Source organism: Centroberyx gerrardi, chromosome 1 (assembly GCF_048128805.1).
Source record: "Centroberyx gerrardi isolate f3 chromosome 1, fCenGer3.hap1.cur.20231027, whole genome shotgun sequence".
NCBI classification, from domain to species: Eukaryota; Metazoa; Chordata; class Actinopteri; order Beryciformes; family Berycidae; genus Centroberyx; species Centroberyx gerrardi.
In genome coordinates this window covers 6,375,799-6,388,375 of record NC_135997.1, presented here as the reverse complement: position 1 = coordinate 6,388,375, position 12,577 = coordinate 6,375,799, and the positions used below count along the sequence as shown (strand labels likewise).

The 12,577-nt window shown below is 45.1% G+C and overlaps 1 protein-coding gene across 2 annotated transcripts in view; it reads left to right on the top strand.

Moving 5' to 3' along the window:
- Window positions 1–12,577, top strand: part of neo1a (neogenin 1a) — a 160,000-nt gene that overhangs the window by 53,505 nt on the left and 93,918 nt on the right. For both annotated transcript variants that reach the window (XM_078285438.1, XM_078285442.1), the window contains exon 2: window positions 3,903–4,226. In XM_078285438.1, the coding sequence (XP_078141564.1) occupies window positions 3,903–4,226 (324 nt within the window). The remainder of the gene's footprint in view (window positions 1–3,902; window positions 4,227–12,577) is intronic.

Sequence of the window (12,577 nt, the reverse complement as noted above, 5' to 3'; positions counted from 1 at the left end):
CAGACAACCTCATTTTCTAGCCCCTTGCTCCCCGCTCCCTCGTTCTCACTGGTTGCCCGGTGCGGTGGTTCCTATTTTTCAAAGACAAACGGGGGCTCCCACACCACTAGGCCTGAATAGATTAGACTTCCCTCACTGTAATGTGGTTTCTGACACCCCCTTCCTCTACCCACAGGCCCTCCTTCTTTAACTCTGCAGCTGTGAAATGAAAGCCAGCACTATTTCAGCACCAATAAAGTCTTGCCATTAAGATGTGGCACTCATTTGTTTGCAAACGGCAAGAAAAAAAAAACGCTGAATTTTGTTCTGTTTTACTTTGTGTTACCTAGTAAACAGTGCAAGGCGGTCGTCTGGAGCCATGCATATTGATGAGCGCATTAAAAGGCTAAAAAAGTTTGTGTCTAAATAAGAGGCAGAATCCTTTTGTTCTAATGCATTTTAGTTAGTGCTCTTTCTTTTCATTCTGCTCTGTTTTAGCAAAGTTTTGGTTTGATATTTCACCCGCACCTTGAAGATGTATGAGAGGAAATGCAGTGTTGAGTTTTCTGTCTGTTCTGTATTCATTAGGGATCCTTTCCAGGCCTGTAACTCACAACTGAATTCACCTTGTTAGCTGCCGAAGAGTAAAACTTTTCCTTGTCTTTGACCGAAAAGTTGAAGCTGGTCTTTTGTTGGTACAAGAATCTTTTACTTTTGTGTTGAACTTGTTCTCAATTAAATGTTGCAGATAGAGATCCTTACCCTCCTGCTAGGATGTAGGCTTTATCCAGCTCATTTAGCCTGTCTGTCTGCCTGTCTTCCTCCTCCCTCCTTCAGAGGAAGAGGCAGGACAGGCTTTGCCAACCTACATAAGCGTCCTGGGTCTCCTCTCATGATGTCATACTAAGTCTCTTGCTTCTTGTTCTTTTGAGGAAAAAGCGTCTACTGTATTGATAAAATATTAATTAACCCCTGTCAAAACAAAGTGTATTTTTGTGTTCTTAAAGCTCGTCTTCGCTTGTCTTATATTCATAGGCTGCCAGAATTGGGGTTCTTTCATGTTTTGTCTGATGCTAGCCTTTAATGTTCTTTTCTCCAGCATTTGGGCTCGTTAACCTTTTAATGATAACCAAAAACTTTTTGGATAGAACTATACACAGTGCACTCCATCTTCTAGCTATCTTGGCGAAATTGCTTACGATATAAGTTCAGAAACCTGAATTGATATTTGGGCTTTGTTGTTATTCCTATGGGGCCCACGAAGTGTGTAAACACAGTGGGAAGTTAAAAATTCAGTGTGTGCTCTCACCCATTACACCTCATTTTCTCAAAATAGAATGGACCAGTTTCACAGCTGAAATCAGCCCCATCCTCGACTATTTTTAATTATCTATTATCTATTGTCTATTGGAATTCTATTAATCCAGGATTAGGTTTTGGAGATAAATGACTCCAGGTGGCTGGAGGTGGAGGTTTGTTGGGTGTTGTGAGAAAGAGAGTGAGTGCAGGTCAACACAAACTGCCCACCTCCACCCCCATCCCCACTCCACCCACCCTACCAACACGTCCACCCCCCCCCCCCCCCCCCCCCCCCCCCCGCCTCCACCCCCACTCCCATCCTCTTCTCTCTGCCTTACCCCGCTCTGCTGACAGTGGATGTTGTGTCTGCAATTGAAAGCAGATGGTCGGCCATTTTGGGCGCGAGTAAAGCTGAGGCTAAGCCCTCCCCTACTGCTCCTACGACGGGGAAAAAAGCTGCTAGAGGCGACTCTTTTGGCTCCGGTAGGATGCCGCAGGACCTCCGAGCCCCATCCAGCCTCCTCCTCAGATGGAGAGCAGCTGAAGACAGTCTTTTGGCTTGAAAAGTGGCAGATTCGGGCCTGGAAGCCCTGCCCCACCCACACACACACTGTTCCAGCAGCGTAAAGCAGAGATGATTAAGCATGCCATGGTGCCTCTGGCCTGCAGGAGTGACGAATTCCCCCCGCCGCTACTCCACGCCGGTCTCTCTCCATCTGTCATGTACACTTCCAGTGAAATACACTTGCTGGTGTCACAGTCTGCCCAATATATACACACATGGCGCCACTGGATTTATAGATTTCCTGAAATCAGCCGTTTGCTTCAGTTGAATTTTAAACCACTCTTACTGCTAAGTGTTAGCATAACATCCTCCTTCTGCCTGAGGCAGTTTTCAAAACAAAATATGTCTTGGCACTTTGAATTAGTGAGGAGAAAGGCAAGTAAGAAAACAATAATAAGTTGCTGTCTTTGCATCAACAGACCCAAGACACTCTGGTAGCCCTTAATTTAGTTCCACCTGTATCTAGCCTGCAGCTGCACATTACATGCAGTAACCTCAGGTAAACCATGTTCAGCTTCGAAAGTTGCCAGCCTTACTATTTTATTACAATGCCAGTAAAGCAGCTGTAAGACGACTTAAGTAAGGCAGTAGCCAATAGCATTAGGCTGCTAGATTGTCTTCTTAGAGCAAAGGGCCTTGCTAATCAGTCTGGCCTGGATGCTGCAGACAGACAGAGTGGCCGAGGTCCAACACTGGCCGCTGAGACAGAATGAGGGCACTCTCACTCCCTCACCTATTCTAGTCTTCCCCGTCAATGCTTGGATAAATAACAGCCATGGAACAGCTGAACTGGAATACCATGTTGTCTTACATTTATTTCCCAGTGTGGAAGTGGCAAATATGTATTCAATTCAGTGATTCTCTGCAGCCTATTGTTATAATTGTGTGTGTGCTTCCAAGTTTACTCACTGCAGCGAGGACAAGCAGCCATATTGCCACTGTAATGGATACTGCACATTACATTGCTTCTCTCTTTGGATCTCACACTAGGGACCTGGCACCGCGAGGTAGAGAAATTACCTCCTGGTAGTTAAATAGCTGAACCATAGACGTAGCCTCTCTCTCTTCCTCTCTCTCTCTCCCTCCTCGCTCTCTTTTTCTGTCTTCCTTTCTTTCTGTCCCTCTTTCTGCTCTCTTCCTCTCTGGAGACCTGCCATTTCCTTGGAAGAGAGCGGCATATTTTAAACTGCATTTAACATTCAGCCACTTATTTTACTCCATTCGTTGCATTATTAAAATACCTTCAGACCCCCTTAATTATTTTTCTAGCTCTCCCCCATGCCAGCAGAACTGATAATTGGTGTTATTTATCTAAACAATACCACTGTGTGACTCTTAGGGTGGGAACGTTTGAATAATGGATGAGGACAAATGCAAAGCAATTGCACTTACTCTGACTTTGGCACTATCCATGTCGGTGCGATTTTACCATTTTTGCTTGAGAAAAAGGAAATGGCAACCACGTTCCAAAGTGTTAACTCCTTCCCTGCTCTCTCTCCCTGTAATAAAGCAGGACGTGATATTCTCTTGCCAGGGAGGCTAGACTGAGTTAAATTTGTCAGTTCCTCCCATCCAATTCCAGCGGGGCTTGTGGTTTCTTAATGAAAAGGCTCGTGGAGTCCTGGGGACGGACTGAACACAGAGGCTGAAAAGACAGAATGAACAAAAAGATGTTTTCCTTTTTGAACATTTCATTCAGTGTTTGGAGGTTCTTGTTGTTTTGGCCAGTCGGTGCTTTTTCCGTTGGCACATTTAACAGAATGAGTTTTAAAATGTGCTGTTGAAGTCACAAACATCTTGGAAGATGATGTGGTTGAACTAAAAAAAAAAAAAAAAAAAAAAAAAAAAAAAAAAAAGCAGCTAGTCCCATGTAATCCTAGGCTGCATCCTCTGTCTGTGTTGACAGATACAGATGCTCTTAGACTTGTACCATGTAACATATACCTACTGATTTATTACCAGTCGCCGTACAGGTCTCATTGATCCTGTTATACCGTCTTCTACATTATACATCTTATACATTGAGCTAACTCCTCCGCTCCGCTCTGTCTCCCTGCAGGTACGACGGCGCAGCCCTTCAGCCCCTTCTGGTTCACGGTGGAGCCCCAGGACACGCTGGCCGTACGCGGCGCCCCGGCTCTGCTCAACTGCTCGGCGCACAGCGACGCGGCCATGCCGGCGCGCATCGAGTGGAAGAAGGACGGCACCTTCATGAGCCTGGTTTCAGACGAGAGGCGACGCGTGCTGCCCGACGGCTCGCTGCTCATCACCCAGGTGGTTCACTCCAAGCACAACAAGCCGGACGAGGGCACCTACCAGTGCGTGGCCACCATCGACAACCTGGGATCCATCTCCAGCCGCACGGCACGCCTCTCTGTAGCAGGTAAGACTGCAAGACCCACCAGCCTCATTAATAGATTAACTTTGTTCAGGCTGTCCTGTACACCTTAAACTTTGTCGTTAAAAACACATTGTCACAATTGTCCTTGATGATTCTTTTTTTTGGAGCATCTTAACATTGTGAACTTGTTTGGAATGACAAATTTAGTGCTTTGAGTTAGAGTTGGTTTAAATTTTTCATTATTGTCAAAAAACCTCAGACCAAGGGAGGAATTGGAAATGAGTGAATTGCTTAAAGGAAGTTTAAAGTGTGTGAGAGGTGGTATTAGCAATAGGTAAGAAAAAGAAAATGAATGGTATGTAAAATGCCTCTCATGTACATATAGATTTGATTAATAGCATTTAATGAACAGCTGAACACTGTCAAACTTTGTTAAGTCTTCAGATGGAGCCTTTTTAGAAAGTGTTTTACTTTTATATATCGTCCCCCATATTCACTGTCAGGTTTGAAGAAATAAAAACCTGCATTTAAGGTTTAAGGTTTCCATCTTAAACCATCTCTTCAAAATGTTTGCCACTCCAAGCCTACACTGCAAATACACACCCACATAACATCTGTATATGTGAAAAGGTCCTTCAGTTGCTTTCCCATGTTGTTTTCTTTGTCCTTGAATTGTTTTCCATTTGTACTTTCTCTTCTATAAGCTTTGGCATCTAGCTGGATGTTGCACGCATTGCCCCCACTGGATAAATGCGTGCAAAAGGGTCTGTTTTTTTTTTTCTTTTGTTGCCCGGCCTACAATGTGACCTTGTTCAGTTTGGGAACAGCAAGTGGCGTGGGATTATTAGGTGTTTGGAGTCGAGTCGCACCCCGAAATTCAATTTGCAGCCAGAGGAACAGCAGAATGCAATTACTGTGTGCTTTCCCCTCAGTGCTGCTCTGCCAGGTAGAAAGACGCTGGAGAGAGGCTTCTTGTTGACAATAGGATAGTCGAGTGTAAGCCTCTCTGATACCGAGTGCCTGTGTGAAGTTACAGTCTTTGACTGCGATTCTGTGTTTCTTGTCACAACCTTTTTAAATTGCAAGGTAATGAGCTAGCATATTGCCTGGAGAGGCGGAAAAGGTTCTTGCTTTCTCACCCATAGAGTAGGAGCAGTTGTACTGTACGCGTCTGTCAAACGTGATCTGTTAGGTGAGATCTCAAACACCGCGGGACGAGTCTGATTTTGACAAAACATGGAGGGATGATGCATCTTCACAGCGTTTCAGCATTTAAAAAATACACTGATTGGTCCTGGGGGATGCGGACGCTATCATTTAGGGATTAGTTGCTGATGGTTTTGTTTTGTTTTTTGTTTCCTTGAACAACGATTTATTGGAGAAAAATGCACATAGAAATACACATTGTACAGTGACATTTTTTTTTATTTGTAATGTTTTCTCCCTTTATTCTATCTTATATAGAACATTCTAAACCAAACCCTATCCCTTCTCTCCCATCTGAGGAGAAAGTAAACAATATATGGGGAATGACACAGAATAGGCCATACACATAGACATCAGATTTGTTTCTGATTTTGATGAAACTTGGAGGGATAACGCTTGTTACCGATTGGCCTAAGGGCTGCCCGCATCGTTTGTGGGGGACAACGTGTTCACTTGTTTCCTCTTGGTACAGCCTGTCTTACTAGCTGATCCCCCTGCAGCAACATAAGGGGCTTTGGTCAATGCAGGAATTGTCAGTTGAAATTAATTCCATAACAGTTTGGGTGCTGCAAAAACATAGTATGTGTTTGATCACACTTAATAGACTTACAGCACCATTTTATTTCAATTGAACACATGCTCTAGACATTTTCAGCCTTTGCACAAATTCTATTAGTGTTGAATTCGATGGTGGTGATAGTAGATAATTAGTGTCTGGCTGTGTGTGTGTGTGGCTCCCACAGCCTGTTCCTACTCTTGTCACATATAGGCTGACCTCACCATCACCATGGGAAATCTACTGACCTTAAGGTCATTTCAGCACATCAGCATCAAACAGCTCACCAGAACGCCTCAGTGTTTCCGTGCTTTTGTGTGTGTGCATTAGAGATAGAGACTCGGAATAGGAGTGTCTGCGTCTGTGTGAACAAATATGCGTGAATTGAATAGACGCTGGTGTGTGTGTGTGTGTGTGTGTGTGTGTGTGTCTTCGAGTCATTTCAAGCGTAGCTGGACAGTAGACAATCCTGCCTGGCGCTTCATCAATTCCTGTCAGCAAAGCCGCATTCATGTTTAATGCAGAAGGGACTCGTATGGTTGCTATGCTAGGATGAGTTCTGCTATCAAACAGCCTCACAGCCAGTGGGATCTACCTGGGTCAACTATGATGGGATGTTAGATTCAATCAATTCCTACTCGGAGAGGGGAGCAGGTGAAATCTATCTGCTATTACACACACACACACACACACACACACACAGACACGCGTATATACTGAAACAAGCGCTCAGAAATTCACACAGACGTAAAAACAGTAACGACTGTACACACACAAGTCATACATGCGCAAATGTCATGCACATTAAGCGTTTGTATTTATGGCCCTTCTTACACACATACACACACACACACACATACACACAGAGCCAATGATGTATCTCCAGCTGGCTGGCAGGTGGCCAATAAAGAGGTTAATTGCAGCGTAGAGAGAGCAGGCCATTAGGCCGCCATCAGACCCAGAACGATGGTGCAGGCAGGAGGGAACGAGGGCGGGGGCGGGGTGGGCGTGACCTCTGAGATGTAACGACGGCTAGCGTGGCGTGGAGCGTGGCGGACAAATGCCGGGGTAATATCTAGGATTGATTGCTGGGAGACGTGGGGCTTGTTCTTCTAGAGGAGACCCCCCCCCCCCCCTCCACCTCCAGCACCGCCGCCACCACCGTGACTCTCTGCTCAGCTTCACCTCTCCGCCTTCCCAAGCTGCTTCTCTCTCTAGATTTCCTTCTTTTTTCTCTGTGACCATATTTACACACACAAAAATGCTTTTGTAATGCGATTAAGACAACAATGCGAGTAAAGCAGGACCCATGTAAACACCATACTCTGATTGACTGATGTTCTTAGAGTAAGTGTAATTGCAGTAACATATGTGGAGTACTCCAGTTTAAAGAGTAACTAAACCCCAAACCCAAATCTGTGTATTGCGAGTACTGTCTTTATAAAATACTCACAATTTTTAAAGAGTAACCAACCCCAAATCTGTGTAAATCCTGACATCTAATGGTAAAATGCACGGTAGTGAAATTTCCATCTGCTATTGGCTGGTCTTTGGTGCCAGGTGATGTCACCTTCAGCAGGTGGTAACATCACCTGACAACCAAAGATCAGCCAATAGCAGACGGCGATTTCATTAGCATGCTTTTTACCATTAGATGTCAGGGTTTACACAGATTTGGGTTTAGTTACTCTTTAAAAATTGTGAGTATTTTATAAAGACAGTACTCGCAATAACCACATCACATGTAAACCAGAAAATAAGGGTAGTGTAAACAGCTTAATCGTACTTTTGTCTCACTCAGACTGCTGGTAATAGTCGCATTATTGTGCGCATGTAAATGCAGCCGGTGTCTCTCCCTCTCCCATGTGTTCCCTCTATCCCCTCGCTTTGTCGCCCAGCCTGCCTCTGTGTGTTTTAGCCTGTGTGCATCGTCGGATAGTGTAGCAACACATGCCCAGACACAGACAGAGAGAAAGAGAGGGGCGTGTGGCCTAGCTGGGCATGTTCTTATGTATTCAGTTTGAGTCTCGGTGAGAGAAAAAAGGAGAAAGGGAGGGGGAGAGAAATTATAGGGCAGAGAGAGAGAGAGAGAGAGAGGGAGGGGGAGAGAGCGGCATACAGTGGTGATAGCCGGGACGCAGAGCGAGACGGGAGTAATGAGAATCCCGTCTCAACTGTCTGGTCTTCTCCCTCCGCCCCACGGCGCTCTTTGAACTCGCCCCTCCTTAAGGAGGGTTTGAGGTGAGCCCCACCTCACCACCGCTCAACAGGGAAACCCCCAAATGAGAAAATAGAGAACTCATTTTCATCTCTCTCTCTCTCTACCTCAATCTTGCAGTCTCTTTGTTTTGTTTGATTCCTGACCCCTGCTTAGGCGGACGAGACGGTTTTCTATTCAACTGTACCTGCCCCGTCTGCTCCGGCTTTCTTTCTTCTTCTCTCTGCCCTCTCCCCTCTATTTCTGTCTTTTTTCCTCTTCCTCTCTCTGTCTCACCTATAGGCTACTGTGCTATAGAAAGATAGCCAAAGCCACTTATCACTCTGCTTTGATATCATGTTGCACTGAATTCCCCCCTCCTCCCCCACAGAAGTAGAAATTATAAAAATGAACACACTCTTCACGTGTCATGTCTGTCGCCTCATATTTAAGCGTGCTTATCCTTTGATAGAGTCGGGTGCCCTTTGAAGGATTTAGGGGTGTCGGCAGATTCTTTAATCCTGTTTTTGATGTATTTTAATCTGTTTTTGGGGGGGCGTCGCACCCCCAAGACATGACAGCCTCAAAATGGTGAAAGAGGATGATTGCGTCACCATTGCACAGAAAGTCCTTTGTGTTGTTCTTGGTAGGACATGCAGCTGATTAATTAATCTAGCATCTTTACATATTGTGAATAATTGAACTTAAGCCACTTTTTGACGATGTAAAATGGATGTCAACCAAACAGGCTTAAGAGTTTTTGACAGGATAAAAGCCCATAATGGCACAAATATTGCACAAAGCTATTTGTGGTTAGCCAGGATTATCTTCTTCTGCTTCTTAATTTGTGGCATCTTTAACAGAACTACACATAGGTTCAGTTAGTGGAGGATTCAGGTGACCAAAAATAGAAATCCCCTAAACATGAATGCACATACCCTCTAACATGCCCTATATGCTCTTAATTTGCAGTTGAAATGCTTTAAATTGGATATTTTACCAAAACGCAAGAACTTTGCACAGTTACAGAAAATATAATTTTGCTTGGACACATGCATTCATGCTTTATGCCGTTTGGTAGACCAGTCAGCTGAGTAATCTGCTGTAGTGCGACTCCCCTTTTAGGCATCTGCCTGTGTAGTGACGCCTCACATCCAGCGCTTTCTTTTCATCCTATTTATCAACGCTACTTTCATGTCGGTTGCACTCACACACTGCATCAGCTAGTGTTTCAGGTTGTCTGCCACCATTGTGCATGTAACGCTTCCACTGACACATTGGAGAGTTTATTTGTATGGGTGTTTGTCAGCACACACACATACATAAGGGATAATGTACAGTGAGCCGGCCATTATTGCAAAATAAGCCCCGACAGGGCGATCAAAACCCGGGGGCTTATTTTGCGATAATGGCCGTCTCACTGTATATTATCATGCTTATTACGTGGCGCTTACAAATACATGAACCATTTGACACAAAATATTGATTTAAAATGATTTTATTACAACCTCAATCATGTACAAGATAAAAAAAAAATTCACCATAACAATGTGAACAAATCTGGTTAAGATTGCCGTTCAGCGCTTAACCAGCAATCAAATGTTTTGTGCTATCTGAATAAAAAATACATGTTGGAAACTGTCGTAACCAAGGACAACCGTCTTATTGGCAGAAGGTGTTGCCAGGTAATCTGATTTGAAGTCAACAAAATCAACTGGACTTCTTGACTGCAGAGTGATATGATTAGATGTGGAACAGCGGTCTGTCATTCAGATAAAACAGTCCTCAGAATGCATTCATTGGCCAATCAGCATGGAGTATGCTACAAAGCTGTGTAATAATGGGTGTTGTCGTGATGTCACATGATGCCGATGTGCTGATTTCATCCCAAAACCTGTGTTGTTGTAGTGTGGGGGTCTTTAGAGCGATCGATGGTGACATTGAGTCGGGGTCAAGTGGCTTTTTGCTTATCGCAGGTGTGTGTTAGTGAAACGGTGGCCGTGTTGCAACACACACGCACACACACACACACAAACAGGGGGATGATCCAGGGCAAAAAAAAAAAAGTTATCTCAAAGGCCCATCTGTTCCCAACTACACACTTAGAGATATAGCCAGATCAGATGACTTCTACACACACACACACGCACACACACACACACACACACACACACACACTTGCTCTAGTGACCTGCCACCTGGGAGAGGACTGAGCTGTCTGCATTCTTCCATCTCATTCAATCAGTGTTTCTTTTCACATTGCCCAAAAGTATCTCGCTCTCGCTCTCTCTCTCTCTTTCTCTCTCTCTTTCTCTTTACTATCCCTCTCTCAACCCTCCATTTTGCCTCTATTATCCTCTCAGCCTCCCCCATGCTCTTTTCTTTTTTATTTTCAAGGAGCTTCTTCTCCACTCGCCCATTTTGCAGTTCCACAGTGGCTGCGCAAGTCGTAAAATGCAAACACGGCAAACAAACAGCAATAAATCTCAAAAACAACAACAAAAATATCTCCTCCATTCTAACGGCAACCTCCAGAAAGAAACGCATCAAACATGTCATTGTTTTCCTCTTTTTTTTATCTTTCCTCTTTTATCTTTCTGTTTGTCGGTGTGGGTGTTTGTGTGTGTGAGAGTCTTAGCCAAGTCTGTGTCCATGTGCAGGTGCTTCCCCCCCTTATGACCAATTACGTGCTGCCTCGCCGCTGAGTGCCGGGGTCGTCGGCATGACGGATGGCCCCGACCCGGAAGCAGGGTCAGGGTCACAGCGGTCTTCCATTACCCTGATTTTCATCCGTCTGTGGCGGGCGGCGGGAGGGACGCAGGCGACAAGACGGGAAGGGTTGTAGATAAAGGAGAACGGAGACTGTTGCGACCCCGCAGTTCTGCTAAAGGTGCATTAATCATATGTTGAGCTGAAAAATGAAAACATTCAGCTACCCTTGGAGCACGAGTAATGAAAAAGGAAAATAACAGTGATTCCGTTAAAACCTGATGTATTTCAGCCGCTGCAGATGAGACTGAGAGCAGAAATCAAGACTAGAAAATACAACGGCTGGGAAAATGCGAGGTGGGAAAACTTGGGCGAGGATGGAGCTGCGGGGAAAGATCCATCTTTTTTTTTCTTTTTTTTCTCTGGAGGAAGGCGGCGGGAGAAAAGTGTCGCCAGGGAGTCTGGTGGGCTGGAGGTAGATGACAGCCTCCATTTTACGTGTATTCACTGACTGATTAGGTCCACTGGGTAGTTGGAGTGGCTGATGGAGAGAGCCCTATCTCTACTCTCCAGACACCTCAGCGCCTGGTGTGTGTGTGCATACGAGCACCCGTGCGCGTGCGTGTGTGTGCCTGTGAGTGTGTGAATGTTCGCACACACGTTTGATTTGTGTTTGTATGTTTCTAGACTGCTTTTGTGTGACATCTCATTTTCCAACATGAGCTCTGATCATACATTGAAAGTGCAGCACCGATGCTAGGCGGCTTGTGAAAGCTAAGAGCTCCAACACAGGCTGTTAGTGTCGGAGTCTCTGCCTTTATCACAGGCTATAAGAGGGCAGTGGGGGTGGGGTGTGCAGGGTGCAGGTTGCCATGACAACTTCACAGGTTCTAGCGACAGCTTTATCGTTAGCGTACCTGCTCAGTGGACACAGGAGGGTAATAAAATGAATCCACACCAAATGGATCCTTCAGTGTTGTATGTAATGCAAACATGTTTTCCGAGTTTTTCAGTGCGGTTCTGCTTGACTTTGTAACTGTACCTGTGTCAGATTTTGTGCTGCTGCTCAAAAAGTGTTCAAATACCAGGGGACGTTTTCATCACTACAATCAAACTGCATTAAAATTTCCAAATTAAAGTGTACTGTCTAATTGAACTTGGGCAGTTTTCGGCCTGTTTCTGCAGTATGCCGGTGCAATTACTCAGTTCTAAAGTAATGAGAGTGATAATTGACTGCTGCAGTCAGCAGATGAAGATAAACTCTCCATGTGAGCTGAGGTGGAGAAACCGCCTACTGACCGTGTTTGGACTGCAGTTGTGCATAATGACTTCCCCAACTCCCTCAACTCCTCTGTGTTCCTGAGCCCCCACCTCCCAACGCCCCCCCCCCCCCCCCCCGCGCACCTCAACCTGAACTTCTACTCACAGCGATGCATAATGCATCTCCCAATATGTGAGACGCATCCGCACATCAATGAAAGTGCCTTTGACTGCTCAAGGCTTTTCACAAAACCTAAGAGATTTCTCTTTAAATGCTCTTGCTCTCACTTCCACTTTTGACCCGAAGGTTGGAATTATGGCGTCACTGGGAATCCGGCTCCTGGTGTGACATGTTAATCAGCACATCTTGAGAGACAGAAGTGTCTTATCTGTTCTGTTTACCTCGCTCTCATCCACTCTGTCTAAAAGCCCTGTTCGTACGTGACTAGTATCACTTTGGTATCT